This window comes from Cryptotermes secundus, unplaced genomic scaffold (assembly GCF_002891405.2).
Source record: "Cryptotermes secundus unplaced genomic scaffold, Csec_1.0 scaffold526, whole genome shotgun sequence".
Taxonomy (NCBI): Eukaryota; Metazoa; Arthropoda; class Insecta; order Blattodea; family Kalotermitidae; genus Cryptotermes; species Cryptotermes secundus.
Window position 1 is genome coordinate 928120 of NW_019721013.1, and position 22341 is coordinate 950460.

A 22341-nucleotide genomic window follows, 5' to 3' on the forward strand; every position below is an offset into this window, starting at 1 on the left:
AGTTGTAACAACGGGAAAGAAGGGCAGACATTTAAATACATTAGAGAAATACCATATATATAAAATAAGTAAGAAAGGCTTACACATGAATGATACACACATAGAAACACACAATCCCATATTTCAAACGATACACGAAATCTACACAGACTAACGGTACCTCTCTCTCCCCACTACCCATTCCCCCCTACACTCACTAACATAAAACACAGCACACAATACAGCAGACAGCACACGTAGTACAGACAAGCAGCGGCACCCACACAAGAAGACTACATTAAGTAAGTACAAATAACAATATACACACATAAGAAAGTATTACGTACATAAAATAATAATACGAATATTTGTATATTACAGATAACACCTGTACAGTGTGAAAACAAGAACTAGCCGCTCCAGCACTTAGACATAGGGCGAGTAACCCTAAGAATTTTAAATTTTAAATTTAAAATTTAGTGAAAAATTTTAAAAGGTTTAAAACATCATAACTAAAGATTTTTAGAATGCTACTACAAGAATATCAAATTTGACGTGTGCAACATAATCTACATACCAGACACATATCAACGATGTAGATGTTGATAATACGAAGAATGTGACATTGTGTTTTTAAACGTTAAATTTTAGACTGGGTTCAGTGTGGCAGCAACGTTAAGAATATACACCTGATGATGGTCGATAGAGGCCGAAACATGTAGTGTAGAAAGAACAAGATCAAGGACATATAATATATATTGTTTGCACTTAGGACGGAATTTGTATCATTTATCGAATGGGCATACGACTGATCAGATTTGAAACCCTGCAACAGTTCAGTCTTTGTTGAAAGTTAATGTTTGGTCAGGTTTTTAATGTGACAGCAAAATTCACCAATTAACTACCAGTATTATTTCATTACATTAATGTTTCAACACAGTACAATAAAATTAATTCCATTAGTTATTGTAATTATTGTTGCACTTAATAATAAGAACATCACAAGTGCCATTGGGTCTGTATTTTGAAGGTGTATAGATACATGGAGCAGAGTCCTTCATGAGAAGCCAGTTGCTCAGCTGGTCAACATATTTCTTGCCTTATGTAACCTGAAGGTTTGAGGCTGTATTCATAGGAGTTCGCCACAGTTCCTTTCTTGAGCCAGAGTACTCACGCCCACATTTTCAGCTAGCTTCTTTCTGTATGAGGAATTTTAATATTCTCCCATCAATGCCACGTTCCAGACATTAGTTATAAAATTCCAAATGGATTACAGTTGCATTTCAGAAGGTAATGACTGCTTTTATGTTGATAGTATCCAGTGAGAAATGATTGTTTACTTCCTTCTGTTTCCTGTCATGGCAGAAATTAAAACAGGATGTTTCTGTTTAGGTAGAGATATGTACATGCTCTCAGGGATCCAGTTGTCTGTGTATTGAAATGAAACAGAAAATAAGTAATGTTCTGGTCTGCTCAGTTGTGCATTATTCAGCTGTATGATTTCACAGAATTTGATTGGTTGCTGATCATGATCTCTTGAGGTGATTGCCCCTTATTTTGCTAGAAGTTCAGTGCTTCTCATACCAGCGAGAAGGTTGGCATGACACTCTTTAACTTGTACTCTTGGAGGTGTTAGATTTGAATCTGGATTTGATACTGGCTGTCCCAACCGAGATATTCTATGGTTTTCTTCATTCCCTGCAGTGAAGTGTTTGGTTTGTATCTTGATTATGCCATGACCACTGCATGCCACATATTCTCCAATTCATGAGTTACCCTGCTATTATTTGTCACTCTGCGCTCTATATATGGACAGCAATGTGAAATAAACCATGACACATTGTATTTTTTTCTCCTTTCAGAGTCAACTTTATGGCAGAATGATGAAAATTGCAGTCCACATTTAATAAGTTCATGTGGTAACCTTGACAACTTGTAGACATTTGTAACAAACCAAGACACAAACACTGTGTTGCAAGCCGTGTGTTCATCACCCAGCAAGCCCTTCGAGGGACAGCTTTACTCTAAGTTTTCCTTTATTGCTCAGCAGTGTTGATAGTGAAGCTGGTCCCATTAGATTTAATGGTGCTTTATCAGAATGGAGGACATCAGGTGGTGTTCAGCTAGGACAACTTTCTAACCTTCCAAAAGAAAGTTATTGTGTTAGGAATGATGGAAATTTCAATAGGATTGATCATCCATCTTCATATTTATCAAGATTGCTACAGTAAGTCCACAGCCAGTGAGAGTCACTCACTCGTCTGCCAGTAAAGAGGAAATTAAAGTTCCACACTCAGATCTAAGTTCTGGAAGGAATATTATGGACTCTGTGAATGGGCATCCAGTGTGCAACTCCAGACATAGAAGTCGAGCTTGAGTGATGATAAAACCAATTCATTGGTAAGGTCCACAGTCAGTGAAAATGACAAGTATAAAGTAAAATCTTCTAATTTTACAGTACATAAGTTAAAGTATTCCTCTTTAAGTGGCAAAGTGTTGTGAGAGAAAATACAATATCTTCCATGAATTCAGGTGTGAATTCAGATATTTTTGGACAGCAGAACAAGAGGAGTCGTGATAATAGGAATGGTTCTCTGTCAGCTGTAACCAGTACTGCAGGCAGTACTCTGTTACGTACCCCTGACAAGACACAAGTGTTAACCAAAAGGAAACTATCGCAGGATTCTCCACAAAGTATTAAGAAGCTAAGATCACCAGTTCTGCCACCCCAACAAGGATTGAATTTTTCAACATTGTTTAAAAGGAAATTTGGTACTCCACAGCATAATAAAATTGATAAATATTTTATGAGAAAAGAAGTAGAACATTTTGATGTAGGTAATTCAAAATCTTCTTGTTTGCATGAAAATACTTTTGAATCTGTTGCTCACATTTCACAAAATTCTGATGGAGCTGACTGCTTTAAAAACTGCAGGAGTCACAATTCTGGTGGAAAAACTGTGGAACACCATGTACCTGGAGGAGAGTATGTTGTAGATTCTGTCATAGTGGTGTCTGATGATGATGATGATGATGATGATGATGATGATGATGACCCAGTTGTTGTATCAGATGAGTGTGATGCTGCCAAAAGTCTTAATGAAAAGTGGGATGGTAATGTTTATGACCTTGATTGTTGTGATTTACATGATACTGAATCCACAAAAGTTACAACATTTGTAGCTATTCTCTCAGATGGAAATCACACAAAAAGGGCCCATCATCCTAATACAATGTGTGGTACAAAGACATCAGCTCAAGCGAACATGCGTTTTGCAGAAGACGTGCAAGAACTGAAGAAGGGAAAATCTCTGCAACCCCATGTAGCTGGAGGCAAATTTGTTGGAGATTGTGTCATAGAGATATCGTCTGATGATGATAGCAATGATGGTGACCCTGTTGTTGTTATAACAGATGAAAGTGATGCTGAAAGTCTTACTGAAGAGAGGGAAGGTGTTGGAAGTCCAAACATTTATGATCTTGATAGTTACGATTTATATGATATTGAATCCACAGAAATTAAAACATATACATGCATTTCCTCAGACCAAAGTGACACAAAGAGGGCTCATCATTCTGATACTCAGAATGTGTGTTGTACAAAGGCATCAGCTCAAGGGAACATGCATTTTACTTGTAAAAGAAAAGAATTAGTGGACAGCCCTGGTCTGCACATGGTTAATGTTAAGAAACCAGTGCCTTTTGATGTTCCTGGTCAGGAACAAGTTGGCAGTAGCTGCAGTGATGAGCCAGCAACTATTAAGAGCCTCACCTGTAATTCAGCCATTTTTGGCAGCCCTACTGCTGAAGTAGAAACTGCCAGTGGTCCTGACAGTGAGCCAGTATTTGTCAGTGACTTGAGTGAACCAGAAGTTTCAAGCAACTGTGATGATAGTAAACCATTGGTTGTCACTGGCTCTGATGGCGATTCGATAGTTAACAGTAAATTAGTGATTGGCAGTATGGACTCAGTTAGTGTCAACTGTGTAAAAAGGGACCGTGTTCTTAGTACCAACTCAGACGAGAAATCACTGATTGGTTGTAGCATTCCTGGCAAGGAACTGGTGATTGATAACAGTCCTCGCAATGAGCATGCATTTGTTTGTAGTTACAGGAAACCAGGTGCTACAGAACAACTATTAATTGCCAAAGAGAATGTTAGGGATCCAGTAGTTGTTGGTGTTTGTGGCGAGAAACTAGAGGTTACTTGTGAATTTGGTAAAGAATCTGTTTTCACAGATATACTGGATAGAGAACCCACAGCTGTTGATAGGTCTATTATAGAATCAGTGGTTGTAGATATGTCTGATAAAGGACTGATGAATATTGACAGCCCTGTTACAGAACCTTCAGTTGTTAATAACTCTGTTAGGGGAAATGTAATTGTTGACAAGCCTGAGAGGGATCTTGCAATTTTAAGTGCACCTGATAAGGGATGTGTTATTGGTGACCAGGATAGGAAATTGGTGGTTCTTGCTGAAGAAGGATCATCTGGTGAGATGGCCATGATCGCCAGTCATGCAGTTAGTGACAGTACAGATGCAGTTAACCTGAACGAGGGAGGCGCTTCTCAGAATACAAGTAAAATTAATGCTCAGAATCGCATTGGTACTAGCAGAAGTTATGATAAATATCCAAGCACGAGCACCTCAGCAGGAGATGGCAAAGTTGGAGGACCAGTGAAATGTGATCAAATCATTGCATCATATCAGACAGTGATGTATGATCACCACGATAGGGCAGCAGCACGCTTGGAGCTGAGATGGGTCCCTTTCTGCTGCCAGTACTCGTATTCCTGCACGCAGCAGCACAAGAGTTCTCTGGTTAGTGGTAAAATGTACAACATTTTGAATTTTATGATTTCAAATAACATGCATTTTTGCTAGGATAATATTTTAGAAATGGGCTTTGGGAATTTCCTCCCATTTATTCAACCACCCACAAACATTTTCATGTATGATCACCTCCATAAGTCTCGTAGAGAAAGTGATAGGCATGGGGCTCTAGCACAAACGAAGTATATGCCTTCTTGCAGTTACAGTCAGTTCTTAATGACGTCCTGTCAGCCGTGACAATACATATCCTTCTTCCTCACATCCTCTCTTAACGTGTAGGTGTTTCACAGTTGAGTTGCAGCAGCCTTGTATTATAAAATAGAGATTGTAACGGGAAAGGGGAACTGGATACATGTATTTGTGAAGTCTGCCATAAGCCAACATAAACCAGTTAAGATCTAAAAGTCTATGACAATGGTATATTGCTACAAGTATTGTTTTCGGACATTATCCATTGTGGAGATACTTGGTTTTCGGACTTTATCCATCGTCCTGGTTTTAAGATAACTAAGAAAAACATGACGTTTCAGAAACTGGATCTGTTTCCGTCCTCAGGTGAGGGAAAACACCTATTCTGTTAGGTCCCTTAGAAAGAGCTAGCCTCAGTCCAGTGATTTTCTTAGTTATCTTAAAACCAGGACGATGGATAAAGTCCGAAAAACCAGTATCTCTGTGTTATACACCATCGTCAGAATCCTATAGTAATTAATTAGCCGTTGTATTGTCCATATTCTAAAACCTGGACCACTGGGGATAGGGGCTAGCTCTGTCTATTGGACCCAACTGAGTAGGTTTTACCTGAGGACGGGGACAGAATCCAGTGTGCGAAATGTGTTAAAAAAAAAGAAACAGGATGGTTTTTAGAAAATGGACAAGACGATGGATAATGTCCAAAAACATAATACTTGCACCATAAACCAGACCATGCTCTAGAGGAACAAACAGATTGGCAGGTACCAGGAGCAAGAAGCAGTCCCTTGAGTAGAAAGAGAAATCATTTGTAAAGAGAGAGCGCTCATTCCACAGAAACACATCAGGAAGTTAGTTCATTAATTTTGTATTTTATCCTGAAAATCAAAATACAGTGATATAGGACATGTCCATCTATATTATTATCGAAATACACTAATGATTATGATATAAATTTATTGAAAATATAGCTTATTTTATACATCTGCCTATCAGTAGTCAATATTACAGAATTATTCATTCAGATACTATCTACTGAACTATGGAATCCTTTAATATGTGGGGCCTTCAGTTCCTATTTAAACTTGTTGTTGTCACCTATTTGTCTTATGTTGTTAGGCAATTTGTTATAGAAGATGCAACCTCCTACTGATTGTTTTCTGTTAAAGAGTTTTCGATTATGTACAAGCCTATGATAGCGATTATTTCTTGTGTTATATGTATATACTTGTATATTTACAGCGTAATTACAGTTCTTTTGTTTATTGAATGTATAGCAAGTATACTCTTAATCATTGTTATTTGCCGAAAACTCTCTCGGCCTGGATCCCACTCTTCTAACCCCACTGTGTACCATACAGCCTTTCTGTTGGGTAAATATTCGTCTAGTGAGTGCCTTCGCACTCTGTCCCCATACAGTGATTCCATATGCCAGAAGGTGATAGATCAAACTGTAATACAGTGTTCTTACATTCATATCTCTGCTACAGGTTCTTTCAGTATGTACTTCCCAGCTGAGGTTGGCAGTTATAACCCCCAAAGAAATTAGTACTTCTTACATTAAATATTTCCCTGTTCGTTATATTACTGCCTGCATTGCTTAGGCTGGAAGAGAATGTAGTGTGTTTTGTTTGGATTTATACATACATTATCTGTTTCAGAATATTGATCTGCTAAGCCTGTATTTTGTGAGGTTGCTTTTGTAGTGTATTTATGTCTTGTCCTATATTCATATGTATCATCAGCGTACATTATTGTTCTGCCTTGTGTTAGATGTGGTACATCATTTACATGTAAAATGAAAAGTAATGGAGGAAGAACCTAACCTTGTGTACCTGCATATCAGCCTGGAAGGCTACTTGACAAATATTCTTGCAGTTGACTGTTTGCCATGTGTGTAACTTTCGCTTGTGTTATGCTTGTGTTTGGTATGCATATTGATGGTTACAGAGCCAAACATCTTTGCATAGCTTCTTTTAAATTTCTGCCAAGTGGTGTTCAAAATACAGAGTGCTATAAAAAGGCACATCTGCGTAGACTTTTCTTTAATGTTTCTTTTGATAATTCACTCAGTAGAAAACATTAAACACTGTGAAGCTTTTTGAAATTTTCCTTCTGACTACATATAAATACACCTCACAGCATTTGGAATACAACATACAGTAGCTCCATACAAGTGGTGAAGACTGAACACTACTGATAACAAATGCAGCAGGAGCAGTGATCATCATCAGCAGCAGCAGCAGCTTCAAACATTTTTTAAATTTGTCTGTGTAAATTGCATCTCTTCTGTCCACAGACTTTTGGCGTTACTTAGCCCTACTAACTTACTAACCGACTAACTTCATGAAGCTGAGCCCTTCTTGAGAAGCCGCCAATTGTGCAGCCACTCAAGAACTTCCCCAGCATTTTATGGAACCCAAATACCATGTTCAGAAGAGCCCTCCACTAGTCCCTATCCTGAGCCAGATTTATCCAGCCCATACTACCCCATCCTATCTAAGATCCATTTATATTATATTTTAGTATCCCATTGTATTGAGGCATCACCCTTGTTATCAAAGTATCCATCAATAATGCAACAATATAAAAGACATTAGGAATATGTTTCGTAAGGATAAGATCCATTTTATTTAACATTGTCTACCCACCTACGTCTTCGTCCTGGTCATCCTAGTCGTCTCTGTTTCTGGCTTTCCCACAAATATTCTATACGCATACCTCTTCACTTAGCACTACTACAGGGTGGGCCAGACTCAATTAGGCATTTTTTGATTAGATGTTATTTTTATTGATAAATGTTAACAATTGCAATGGTTACAAAAATGGAATCGCACACACATAAGTCATTGATTTTCAAGATGCTGGTCAACCTGGGCACCACCTAAGTCAACACAGGCTTGCAGACGCAATGCAACATTTTCACACGCCTTTCTACACATATTCACCGGAACTTTATTGAACTCCTGAACAATCACCTCATGCAGATGTTTCACACTGTCAATGGGATTAGCGTACACCTTGTCTTTGAGGTAACCCCAAAGGAAAAAGTCTGGTGGGGTGATGTCGGGTGATCGGGCTGGCCACTCCACAGGCCCTCGATGGCCAATCCAGCGTTGAGGAAAACTTGATGCAAAAACGTCTGAACAATATTGGCAAAGTGTGGTGGGGCCCCATCTTGCTGCCACCACAGTTCATCAAAGTTCTCTCTCCTCTGAAGTTCTGGGATGACACTTTCCCTCAGCAACTTTAGGTAGGTTTCCCCCGTGACGCAACCTTCAAGGAAGAACGGGCCAATCAGTCCTTCGTACGTCACGCCGCCCCACACCATCACTACTGGGGACTGAAAATCGTATTCAGTGGTGGCACTGGGGTTCTCTGGCCGCCAAAACACGCAGTTGTGTCTTTTGACCGATCCTGATGTGTGAAATTTGGCCTCATCAGTCCAGACAGTATTCTGGATAAGGTTAGGGTTCTCCTGAAACTTGGTCAGCATCAACTCGGCGAACTCAAGTCACCTGTCGAAGTCGTCCTCGTTAAGAACATGAATAAGCCATGGATGGTATGGCGTCAGCTTCATGTCACTCAAAACTTTCCGCAAACTTGTCCTCAAAATGTCCAGTAGGACCAACAAACGGCAGGTAGACTTCGATTTCTGAGGAGATGATGCCAGTTCCGCAGCAACACGTGCTTGTGTGTCAGCAGTTCTGATAGTTCTCGGCTGACCAGGATGCTTGGGATTCAAAGCACTGGCAGTTTCATCAAACTGCTTGTTTATTCAGACGATTGTGTCCCTGTGGACTGCTGGCGGTCCAAACTCTTCCAACATCCTGCGCTGGACTTCTGATACATTGTTAGTAACTGAGAAAAGGCGCACACATTTTACACGCTGCTAGATAGACAACCGTCTACCGGCCATGACATTTTCTCGATGTGCACTAAGTAGGCAGAGTATTGACCTCGTTCACAGCATACCGTATGATGCTGCCATCTATCGACAACAAAAGGTACTTTCCCATTATCCCATGTGTTGTTGGTTGGTTGGTTGGTTGGTTATTAATGATCAAAAACTGCCTAATTGAGTCTGGCCCACCCTGTACATGTCTAAAAATATACATTTGTTACAGTGGAAACCATCTGAGGTGTGTGATGCAAGGTCTCAGATAATGGAAGCCCTAATGAATGCCAGACAGTGGTCCTGTGCCTTCCACTTCTGTTGCTCTGTTACTTCTGAGAGAAGTTTTCCTAGTGCTTCAACAGTTTTACGTATCTTGGTCTTTATACTTGTGAGTATTATTGATAGCAGAAATTAACTGAATTCTAATTGCACAACTGGACTTTCTTGTTTCTTCTGCTTCCCATGGATTAGGTTCAGCTCCATTCTGCTTTCGTAACCATCCCTCTGTGTCCGTGTCTGTGTGTTTCTGACGAAATTGAAGCTTCTGGAGCTTGTTGATGCAGATTTGATTCATAAAGAGTAACTAATTTCCTCTGTAATCATCTCTTTTCCCATGAAGATTGTGGTTTTCTTTCAGACTTGGCACCATGTGGTTTTGGTAGTATTTCAAAGGAACCTGCACCCTCCATCTGCTACCCTGAAGATGAACGTATCAGGTCCCTTCACATCATTGGCACATATCTATCCAGTGTACTGCATGGGATCACATCTCAGAATACCTTAATACCAACAGTCGCCACTGTGAGAATCTCAAATCTCATGTGTTCCCACTTACCGAAAAAAAAAATATTTGTATTCTCTCAAGCTTTGTTTTTAAGTTTGTTTAGGCTGGTACATTCTTCGGCGTTTGCATAAGGTTGCATTTCTGTTACTCGGATTTTACTAACACTTTTTTGGACCGAGGCGGTCCAAAAAAGTGTTTAGTGGTTTAGTGGTCAAGAGTTCCTGGCTACAGATCCAGAGGTCTGGGTTCGATTCCCGGCACTACAAGATGTTCTGAGAAGCAGTGGGTGTGGAACAGGGTCCACTCAGCCTCATGAAGATAACTGAGGAGCTATTTCTAGGAACTAGTGGCTCCAGTCTAGAAAACTGAAATTAACATCAGTGGGGATTCATTGCGCTGACCACGCGAAACCCTCTGTCTGCTAAAGTTGGCACTAACTTCGCCGACAAGCAGTGGTTACACATTTGGTATAGTTTGCTTGCGGACTAAAACCACAGTTTTTTTTTCTTTCTTTTTCTTTCTTTTTTTTGTGCTCAAGTTTCATGTCTGTATAAATGTGTGGAAACTGCCATCATCATAATGGCTTTAACTTTGTCTCTCTTTCCTTGTTCTTTTGCTGTTGTGTTTATTTTATTGTTTGCACCTTGTCAGCTTCATAGGAAATGTTTATTTAATGATGCTGTCAGTAGCACGGACTGCATAGTGCTGAATAGGAGATGATGAGTGAATAATTAAGTTGGAGAGGCACTAATCTGGGGAAGTGAATGGAAACTGGCAGCATCTCAGTGAAGTGAGCTGATCTTCAAGCCAAGATATGAATCCAGGACTTCTCAGTCACTAAGCAGTAGTGCTTGGCCATGAGAAATGTTACTTTGCAAACTTACTTACTTACTCATGGAGCTGAGCCCTTCTGGAGGAGCCACCAATTCTGCAGCTACTCAAGAATTTCCCAGCATTTTATGGAACCCGAAGGTTCATCACCGTGTTCACAAGAGCCCTCCACTGGTCCCTATCCTGAGTCAGATCTATCCAATCCATACCATCCCATTCTATCTCTCTAAGATCCATTCTAATATTGTCCACCCACCTACATCTTGGTCTTCCCAGTGGTCTCTTTCATTCTGGCTTTCCTACCAATATCCTATATGCATTCCTCTCGTTGCAAACTACTGCAAGTATTAAGTTTATTTTGTAATTTTATATAGAACAGTTACTTTGTAGGGGATCGGATGTTTTTGTTCACAGAATACACACGAAATTTGCTTGATTGGATCAGCTGTATCAGCATTCAAGAAGATTGTTGATTTACACCCTCCATGTGCTCCAGACATGCTGCGGTATTACACGACAGTCTTAACAAGCACTCTCATAGAGGTGAGCTGCCTCTTACGGTAATGTTCTGAGAAATAAAATCTGTCATTTATTCATTTTCAGACTTACTGAAAACTCGCTTTCCATATTAAAAAATTAAAATGCCTAATAACTCAAAATATTTTACACTTTCGTAAGAACTATTTGAGTACTGTTAGAATGCTGAGGCAGTGGATGAAGTTCCATGTATTGACCTACTGCACATCTCCCTGCATCTGTTGCACTTCCCTGTTTTTTCCATTTGGTAGTACTAACAGTTCACCAGCAGCAGTGCTTTGGACTCGCTGGCATAGGAAACAGGGGCTGGAGTGGAGTAAAGAATGGACTAATGTGGAATCCTTAGCCACCTTTATCCCCACTCTCCATGGGACCTTTTTGCTTGGCCTGTGTAGATGCTGAATCATTTTGTTTTGAAATACGAAATTGATCATTTCATTACAAGCTAACAGTCTTCTAGTGGTAGTACTGTGGGTCAGCTGTTTTGTGTCTGTATGTGTATGTGTTGCAGTAATGCAGGTGCACTGGTTTGCAAAATTCTGTCTAAAAGACATTTATTGTGGCTGATAAGTGAAACTGTGTCAGGCACTGAATTTATAAAGAAATTGTGAGAAATGTTCATGGTCAATTGAGAGATATAATCTTGATGCTCGTGTTGTACATCATGACCTGACTCCTGAACAAAAAGTAACGGACTCAAAGCAGAAACAGAAAGACAAATTCTTTGAACTGAAACTGTAAATAATCAGAATAAATTCAGTCAAGTTCAGTGTCAGAAACAAACTCTGATGTTATGTTTTTCTCAGATCATCCAGTTTACATTTACTGTGAAGAAAAAGGATCAGTGTTTGGTGTGGCAGAATAGATTGTCATGTTTATGAACATACAACAAATTTAAATTCTCATTCTCAAGTGATTTCTGTAAGTATTAAACAGATATATTGTTTAAAGAATTTACATGTAGCTTAATTTCCTTCACAGAACACACCTTGCCTGTCAGACAGTGGAATTGTGGATGGTATTATATATGAGTTGAATGATATGATAACGTTCAAAGATTTGAAAAACGAAGACTTGCCTTGCGACAGTTCAGCTGTCTGTGAAGATCCGTTAGTAACTCTGAACACTGCAACAGAAGAACTTCTGGATGTTTCTGCTGAAGAAAGAGCCGAGGCCAACAAGAATTACGCAACTCTGAGTCACGATGAGAAACTGAATCGTCTTTTCATAGTTTTGGAGGTTATAGTGGAACTGTTAGAAATTGATCTCTCTGTTTTTCTCGTGAAACATAGCTTTCAGCTACGAAAGGCATTGATTCATCGCTCTTACAGGCCTCTGATAGTGTCGGTACTGTGGAGAACCAATACAGTGCAGGGAATTGGACGTCTGAATGGCATTTGCAGATGTATCATTTCTTTATATGCAAAGTGCTTTGTCCATAATATCAGTTTTAACAAGTGGACTGTTATAGCAGTAAGTACAATTGGTTGTGAACATCATAGTCTCTGTGTGGGGTTGAAACATTTTTGATAATCTGGTAGCCAGGTTAATTAAACACGGGTACAGCTTTACTTAGGCCATACCATCTGAAGCATACGGACCCTTCTGGGCTTACTGGCATTGATCCTAAGGTGCTTCACAGTTCATATTATTTTGTGCACAGATTGCACTGTGATTGGAGTCCGCACTAATTGCAGCCATGACTTTTCTTGTTTGTTTGTTGTTTAATGACCCTCTCTTTATCTAGAACATGCAGCATCAGACGGTAGGATAATTGATGAGTGATGAATTTCAAAGTATTTGAGGGTTAACAGTCATGGCCTAATTGAGCTACTATCCCAGGATTTGCCTGGAGGGACTGAGGAAAAGCCATAAGAACCCTCACTCGCAATAAGTGGTGTCCTAGCCAGGATTCAGTACAAGACTTGAGCACTGGCTCTAGACTCACCTCTGTCCAGCCATTGAAAGGATTTTCCTGTTCTGTTCTCAGAGACTTCTGACCCTTGTAGCTGAAACTGTCAGGGCGAGTGAGAGGAATGACGAGTTGCTGTATCCCTACTTTGGTGAGCAGTGCAAGACTCTGGCTCGAGAAGTGAGCCAGTGTTTGTCAGGTACTTCATTTGCTTTGAGTCTTTAGTTTGCTTCATTACAGAGCAACTGCAGACTTCCATCAGGAATTTACAGAAGCTGTCATCTTAAAGAAAGCTCACTGCATGGTGCAGTATCAGGAGATGCAAGCGACAAGTGCTCAGAGCAGGACAGCTGACTTCTTTTATGATTGTCACATCTGTCCGATTAATTTCATGTCAATGAATCACCACTTTTCATTGACAAGTTCACATATCTTACATGGAAGTACATTCCTCTGCCTTTAAGTGTTAAAAACTCATCACAGTCATATCCATGATACTTCATTTGTTAGACTCCTTTACGTTTATTTCATACAATATATTTCCATCTACAGTGCAACTTTTTATTGGCCCCTTTCCTTCTCACAACATGTTTTGGCTGTACAGGTCCATCATCAGGTGTCAAATTCACAAAAACGTTTGCACTGAATGGTATGTCCAACTTCTTATATCACATATGAATGCAGTATTTCTTAACTTAAAATAAATGGACTTCAATTAAAGTTGATAAAGTTTAAATTTAGTAAAAATCTGAATATCTTACTTGGGTATGTCATCCTCTCATCCAAATGACTTTGTTTGGATTTACTTGTGCAGTGACATTGCATAAAGTTCTGTAGATGGAGGTGATGTCTGTGATCTAGCCTTGTTGCATTTTGCACTGGAATATTTTTTATAATTTGAAGTGGGAGGCTTATCTAAGGTTGTCAGGCACTTCTGACTTCCAGCCATATTGACCTTTACTGAAGCGTACTTTCCGCGAAACAATGAATGGAGAGAGGAATTACAAGTACGCCTGACCCTGTTGGGATATTGGTGAACTGTATTAGGGAGTGCATGTGTTGCAGTCTTGTGAACTGAATACATTTCTTGTCAGCTGTTTTTTGTATGTACGATGCTACGTACCCAGTCTTTCTCAGTTGGAACATGCTTAGTATGACAGTACATTTCTGTCGACTTACATATTCTTGTATTTTTAGGCATGAACCCAGAGGAATTGGTTCGAGTTCTCAGTGAGATGAGACCATCATTTCTCACACTTTATGTCACCAATTTTCTTCTCAGTAATGCCGTTGGATATGAAACAGACCCCTCTTTGAACACAGTTGTAAGTACAAGTACATGTCATGCACTGCTTGAGAAAAAAAAAGAAAAATGCGGTAAATCACACTGCAATTTTAGATTTTTCCAAAGATCGGGATATACCGAACAGTTGAGTTTCCCCAATGGTTTTGTATGGTTGTGAAATGTGATATCTAACCTTGAAGGAAGAGACCACTTGGAAAGCCTAGACATAGATGGAAGGATAATGTTAAAATTGATGTCATAGAAATAGTCTGGAAGGCTGTAAACTCTGTTAATTTGGTTTGGGATGGGAACCGGTGATGGGCTCTTGTGAATACAGATAGAACCACTGGGCTTTGTGAAAGTTGGAAATTTCTTGAGCAGCTGAGTGACTGTTAGCTTCCCAAGAGCGGCCTCCGTAGTCTAGAGGTAACGTTCCCACCTCATGACTCGTGGTACGCGGGTTCAAACCCCGGCGGAGGTCGTGGAATTTTTGAGGGTGGAAAAATTCAGGGAAAAAGTCCTCCGGGAGGGACTTTAAGCCGTGGGTCCCGTGTCGTAGCTTTACGGCATGTAAAAGAACCTCATATCTCCAAAGGAGGTCACTGAGCCAAATTCAAGGACATTTCCCGCCCAACAGTAGTCTCCAACACCTCTGATAGATGGGGGAAGCATTATAGATACCGCTAAGCCAGTAGAGGCCAAACTCGCTGGCTCGGTCAGGACTGATGGTATGCACCAGTATCGGTAGGGTATAGAGACTGGTAGAATATCATAGAGGGAAGCACAATGGACCAATACTGGTCTAAGTGCATGGGGAAACCCACCCTCTCCAATAACTAACTAACTAGCTTCCCAAGAAGGACTCTCCATCATGCAGTTAGTTAAGACAGGCTTCTATGAATAGGATAATGAATCTTTCGGTTTTATAAGAGTTGGAGGATTTTGTGATTAGCTGAGCTACTGTCAGCTTCTGTGGAAGGGGTGTGCTGCATGGAGTTAGTATTACTGTGAAGGAAAAATGTAAATATGTATGAAGACATGGCCCTCAAGAAAATATTTGAGCTTACTAAAGATGAAATGGGTTGTTTGGTTTATTATGAAACAAGTAACTTTTTTGTTTATGGGTTGTCTAGTGTAGTTTGGGTGGTGAGGCCCACGAAGTTTGGATGGCCATAGTGAGGGGGGGCATGGTATGTACGTGGAATTGTGGAGGAGAAACATCTTGTGATATGTCCAGTTGGGCTGCAAGAATGAAATGGGATGATCAACCCTTACACTGCTGCGTTCGACATATGTTGATCTCTGAAAAACATGGCGTCCTTGCTGCGATCGACAAAACCCACATTGCAAATTTAGAGTTTCAGATGTCAGGTTTCTTTGCACCAATATAACTCAAACTTGGCGAGTGCATAGAGTCGTCAATTGGGAATGCAATGAAGCATCATTCATTTCAATGGCTGCATTCTTCTGCCCTCTAGCTTAAGAAATGAAAAAGGTTGCATCTGCACAGCAAAGCATGCGCTCCATGATCATGTGACGCGAGTATTTCACAGGGCTAGTAAAAATGGCTTCGTATAGTGCACGGTGCTCTGTATAATAGTTTTAAATAAAGTTGTGGACTTTGGTCAACATGTGACTTAGTGATAAAACCAGGATAGTGAATTATGTACTTTTATGGCCATCTTGGGCTTTGGAAATATCAGTCTTTCTATCTTGGTCAAGCTACTGTAGTGTTTGACACATGGCTGGATAGACAGAGAAATGGATAAGTAGGTGTGCGTGTACACACACACACACATATATATATATATATATTCATTATACATTTATTTTCAAGTATTTTAACTGTTTCAGGTTGGATTGATATCAACATGCTTTCTGCCGCACGACATGGAAGCTCAGAAGGTAACACTAGCTCAGGGAAATGCAGAATTTTACTGAATATTGTTTGATGACTTATGATTTAATTAAATACAGAAATTTTCCTATAACAGAATTTTGAGTGGTATTAATTTTTCAGTTGGCTCTGGTTTCTGTTTCTACATAAAAATGTTGTTCATTGCAGTATGGGATAAGTCTAAATATTATTTGTATTTCAGCTGAGTCCGCAAGTAAAAACAACTTCAAACGGTGAAGTAACTGAAACGAAGGGAATCATCAACAAGAGAGACAAGAAAGGTAATGCCCACACTTCTGTTCCCCGATCAGAATGTTAGGCAGACTTCAGAATATGATTTATGCTTTTTCATTTCAACTACATGACAAGATGAATTTTGTTAGAAGCTGCGGGTGCCTTCTTCAGAGCTACAATGAATCAGCAAACTAGAATAACTCAGTGACTAGGCTGTGGACTGAATTACTGAGGAACCAGGGATTGTTTCCAGGCAGGAACAAATTTCCACTCCACTGCTTCCAGCCTTCCACCTAATGGGTATCAAGGTTGTTTCCACAAGGATAAAGCCACGGATTTGTGAAACTGAGCCCACTCCTCCTCCTGGCATTGTCATGAATGCATGGAACTATACCTTCACTTCTCCATGTACCTTCAAGGCATGGTGCCAAATTAAGCATAAGGAAAACAACTTTTTATTTTGTCATATACACAGTATATATGAGAAAAGCATTATGATCGTGAAAGAGTTGATCTGGAGTGTTTGATTGGCTTACACTTTGAGTGCAGAGAAATGATTTCTGGAATGCCATCTGTCTTTAGCACCTGGACAGGTGAATGGATGTGATTTGTGTTCAGTGTTCAGAGTCCCCGCTAGACGTGAACATTCCGGCTCATAAAACGCTTGCCTCATGCATGGACCCTAAAACACAAAACAAGTGACTTTCTTGAAGATGGCTGTAATGATTTTGATTGAATTTCAATAATATATGGAACCCATATCCCAAAATGAAACTTCATAAGTGATAAGATCTTCAGGAAAATGGTACATGAATTAAGGGCCTACACTTGAAATATCAGTTGTCTTGAAACTGCGTTACTGGTGATCAGATTTTGGTGTTTGGTATTCAGCGACCGATAACTCAAGCAGTACTGTACATTTATATAGGGGTCAAGGGTTTGATTCCCAATGAGGCCATTGGTTTTGACCAAATCTTTCCAGCTGCACTATGGCCCTGGGGTTGACTCAGCCTGTAACAGAAATGAGTACCAGGAATCTCCCTCAGGGTAAAGGGCGGCTGGCGTGTTAGGCTGACCTCACCGCCTCAGTGTCTCATGATGCTATGGGCCTCCATGGCCTGTTACAGGATAAGATTCACCTTTTACTTTATAACATGTAGTTGAGAACTTACAGGTGTGGTGTAGGAACATCACTGCCTCCTGCAATGTGAAGCTGGGTAGTGTGGTGAGGGGATAGCAGCATTTTTGAGGAGAGTCCTGACTTCATCTTCAAGGTCGCAGTGTCACAAAAGGACTGTAATCTTAGTTTTCTGTTTCATGAGAAACTCAGATCTCTCATATCCAGGGAAACCCCCATTTAAGGTTTCTTTTGAGACCCTTTAATTTGGACACTAATGTGAAGAAAATGTTAAATGGAAGTTATTAATCTTTGAGGTTATTGGTCTGGAAGCAGTGATATTGAGTGTTAAATCCTGAATGAGTGACGTTGGTTGGGGTTGCACTGTACCAAGGGTGCAACTTTCTTACTCTTATTTGTCTGAATTTTGCAGTAGAATTTTCAGATTTTTCTGTTTTGCTAATAAGATTTCGTTTCATTTTGTATAATTCAATTTTACCATGCAAATCTTAAATTAAATAACTTTACTCATATGTGAGGATGTGAGTGATCCATAATACAGGATGGTCCAAAAGTCTCCATACATAGCAAAAATTAACACTTTTAACAAATGTAACTTTATTCACTAAATATGTTCTGTATGGTTGCTATTACTTTGAAAACACATATTGTTGTGACTCTCCCATTCATGGTGAACTCTCATTAATAACAGCAGGTATCATGTGCAGAATTACTTTTCAAATGTGTTCCTTTACGTGAGTCACGTTTCAAGTCCTACCACGGCTTTCAAGTGTTCCCACAGGAAACACCAAGTGGGGTCATGGTGGCCAGTCTAGTAACCCAGATCCAACCATCGCTGCACACGGATACCGTATTGAAGTGGTGCCCAGTCTTGCTGGCTATACGCCGGAAATTCTCCATCCTCATTTAGCAGGGACGGCATGATCATGTCTTGCAGCGTGTTTGGATCCATTTCAGCTTTAAGATTTTTGGCAAAGAAATAAGAACAGGTTCAACAATTTTGTTGCCCTATATTCTGCACCACAGCCTCAGTCTTTCAGGACTTTGCATCTTTGCTGGACTCATCCAGTGTGCAGGTTGAAATCACTCCAATTACCTAGGTTTTGGCACCTAATAGTGATTGCATGTTGTATCTTAATGTGCTTGGTGATTGACGTGGTCACATGTAGGGCTCTTGATTTACTGTAATACTCTTAAAATTCTCTCGATTGACTCATAAGGTTAACAAAACTAGTAAGATAGGCATTTTTTTAAATCAACTTGTATTTTGATTTATGTATTGTATCTAATTTGATTATTTGTCTGGTTTGGTAGTTGTGTTATATTTTAATTGTAGGTTTAACCATGTCAAGAGTGATTATTTATTGTTGACAAATTCTAATCCTTTAGGCATTTGGGCAAAAGGATTTCAAGAATGATGTGTCTTGTTCAGGTGTTACTGTTGTAGCAATTATGAATGCCAAATAAAATAAATGAATGAATTAACATAAGAATTGGCTTCATCCATAAACACAATCCCAGATGGGAAGGCTGCACTGCCACCCAGTTTATTTATTGCCCATTTGCAGAATTTTCTCTGTCTCTCGGGTCTTCACAGGAATGCTGCAACAGTTGCATTTGTATGGATGCCATTTGTGGTTTTTCAAAATGTGCATGGTATTCAGTCTGTTGACACTGCTTTATGCAGCCAACTTTCGTGTGCTTTTCTGGGGACTCCATGCAACTGCACCCAGCACCACATTGGTTGTACCTCCATCAGCTGATGTGTGTGGACGAAAACTTCAGAGTCTCTAACGCTTCCCGTCTTTGTGAACATCTCAGTAAGTTTGATGACAGTGTAATGTGTGGTGGTCTTACCAAGTCCATTGCAACCTTGTGACAACTTCCTGATCCAGCCATCAAAATGATTTCTATACATTAAAGTTAGATACATTTTGTTAAAAAGTGTTAGTTTTTTCTATGTGTGGAGACTTTTGGACCATCTGGTAGATGTGAAAATTCTGTTTCGGAACATCCGTTGGAGCCCAAGCAGGCATTGTACTATGACATGTAATGATGCTGGTTGCAAGCATCAGATTGGCTGACATAGGAACAAACAGAATGGCTGAAAGTGCCAGCTGTTTTGTTCCCACATTGAAGACGTGATGTTAGCATTATGTTTTCTAACCTTGTCTAGCTTTGGTGGAACTTGACCCATTTAATGTACTTCTGAGCAGGTTAAAAAGGTAAGTGCAGTAGATACTGTCCTGAAAATGTGGACCCATGCGCTTTGATTTGTGTTATTTGTTGGATATGTCTTTAGAGGTTTATTTAATGTTTCCTTATCCCTCTGAATTGTAGGAGAAACAATCCTTCATCGTGTGTGTCGAAGAAATAAAGTCTATGAACTGAAAGAGCTTTTAAAGGATCCTGAGGTTGACGTCAATGTTATGGACAATTTTGGTTGGACAGCTCTGCATGAAGCAGTTCATTATGGTGCCGTCAGTTGTGTCTATGAATTGCTGGAATACAAACCTCCACCAGGTAGTTGATTTTATTTACATTATCTCTTATGGCTGTCCATCTTCATTTAACTCTAAAATACTAAATAAGCCATGACAACAACGGTAACTGTTAAATTAATGAATAGAATAATGAGGCTTATAATTTAGAAGTGTCATGGTATTGAGACAGAATGCAGTAATACTAGGAATTATTTTGGGGGAAAAAAGTAAAAAAAAAAGACTCCAAAAATAATTTAGATAACAGATTACATAAGTTTTACTGTATTCTATTTATGTGCAAAGGATTTGTCTTTCTTTATGGACAGGTCGCTGCAGAGCTGATGTGCATGTGCAAAGTGAAGATGGCACGACACCGCTAATTGATGCAGTTCAGACCAATCAGCTAGAATCCTGCAAATTACTGCTTAAATATGGAGGTAAATTTCGCTCTCCCCTTTTCAAAACCAGTAATGTCATTTTTGCCTTTGACACGTCATCATACCTGCAAAGATGGGGCAAAATGTGTTCTCACTTTCCAGCCGTATATTTCATTTACAGTCACACATTACAGTACATGCACAGGAATGTTCTTGTCTGATTGGCTGTATCAAAGAGAAGTTAGAAACTAGATGAGTTACAGGCTGAACATTTGAGAAATCTTGGCAAGAAATTTTGCTCTTCACCGCAGCATTGTGTCTGGTGCTGAGGGACACCCAGCTTTTTGTGCAGTGGGTACCAGGGGCTCTCTTTCCCCAGGGCTAAAGTTTGTGGTGCTGTGTAGGTGATTACTCACCTGCATTTAGTGCTGAGGTTAAGACTGCATGGAACTGTACCTCCACTTACCCATGTATCTTCTTGGCTTGGTGCTTAATAATTGAGTGCAAGGACAACTTTATCTTCATGTTTTACCAACTTTTGAAGACTTCCTATGCTTCCATCATCAGGGTTGATATGGCAGTGGCTTTTAACTCTGTTTTGACATGAGTTACTGCCCTAGAAGATTTTAATGCATGTATACACTGTGAAATGTTAAAATAATAATAAATATATAATATTTATAATATTATAAATAATCTTCCTTTGTTGTTACTGCAACTCTTGGTTGTCTCTTGTTTTTCATTTTAGGACCATTTTTGTTGAGAGCCAAGAATCGAGACGGTAAGAGTGCACTAGATGTGGCAACATCTCTTGAAATGAAAGCACTGTTGGAATCAGTTGGAACAGAAGACAAGTTCCTTGAAGAGGAAGCAGCATGGCAACATGGCACATGCAGCACTCTAGTCTCACAGTTGTTGCCAGTATTGTTACATTCATACTTGGACACGTACCTGACATTGCACATAGAGAGTGAACTTAAGAATCATGTGCATTATGATAATGATGATATAAATACTTTACCTGTGAAGAGGATAGGCAGGCCAAAGTTGAAATTTGATTATCCAAGGTTCTCGAAGGACTACAAGAGTTTGAGAAAACTGAAAGGTAAAATTCGAGACAAGAGTAAAAAGGTGCCTGGCAGTGAGATGATTGGGAAATTTCTCTTTCTCTTGCAGTGATTGTGTGTAATCAATTACAAAAATCTTATGTTAAGTAAAAACGATATGACCTTTATTTTTGTTAAGGAACATCAGATAGAAAGAAGTTGCAGTAAGTGCTGAGGCTTTGTTCATGTCATACATTAGATCACATCGCTTCTTGTCATCCAGCAAGGTTTAAAATGCATAAATTTCAAAGACATTCTAGTTTTGTACAACCATTAAATAGGACTTCATGTGGAAGTTGAGTTACTGTCCAACATTTGATTGTCTAAGACAGTTTCATGGTGAAGTTACCTTATGTTAAGAGTGATAGGAAATTACTTGATTTATTTTCAGGAATTGACTTTTATATATTTTCCTTCTTCCTTCCCTGATCTTCTCACCTCTAATATTGTTCTGTGGAAAATGTGTAAGAAGTGTTTCTGCGTGATTGTAAGAAATTCAACACTACTGTGACTGATAATAGAATTATGAATCTTATATATTAAAAAGATTTGAAAAATAATAAATTGAATAATATTTGATGTTGATTTACTGTCTTTTGGAATATGACACTATTAGTCTGAAAGGTAGGCAACGTCCCTGAAGATGGTAATCTTAATAGTCACCTCCATGAGAACCCTAAATCCCTTTGTGTTTGACCTCAACATTTTTGAGGTTTTGTCATGAGAGAATTATACAGATCATTACCAATCATTACAAAGTATCATAGTGGGGCATATGGACATGTTGCTAAGCAACAACCGTGAAACACAACTGCCGTTACTAGGCAATGGCTCGTGAACAGCAGCAAAGGAATGG

General features: G+C 39.5%; 1 protein-coding gene across 3 annotated transcripts in view; it reads left to right on the top strand.

Annotated features, from left to right (window-relative positions):
- LOC111875266 overlaps window positions 1-22070 on the top strand; it is a 23897-nt gene extending 1827 nt beyond the window's left edge. Inside the window, exons 2-12 of one of the 3 annotated variants that reach the window (XM_023871359.2) lie at window positions 1842-4802; window positions 9131-9289; window positions 10931-11059; window positions 12035-12526; window positions 13044-13164; window positions 14163-14290; window positions 16105-16155; window positions 16350-16428; window positions 19860-20042; window positions 20329-20439; window positions 21128-22070. In XM_023871359.2, the coding sequence (XP_023727127.1) occupies window positions 2502-4802; window positions 9131-9289; window positions 10931-11059; window positions 12035-12526; window positions 13044-13164; window positions 14163-14290; window positions 16105-16155; window positions 16350-16428; window positions 19860-20042; window positions 20329-20439; window positions 21128-21558 (4185 nt within the window). In that variant the 5' untranslated portion in view covers window positions 1842-2501 and the 3' untranslated portion in view covers window positions 21559-22070. The remainder of the gene's footprint in view (window positions 1-1841; window positions 4803-9130; window positions 9290-10930; window positions 11060-12034; window positions 12527-13043; window positions 13165-14162; window positions 14291-16104; window positions 16156-16349; window positions 16429-19859; window positions 20043-20328; window positions 20440-21127) is intronic. The other 2 variants (XM_023871361.2, XM_023871360.2) reach the window with 2 other exon arrangements.
- The last annotated feature ends 271 nt before the right edge of the window (window positions 22071-22341 follow it).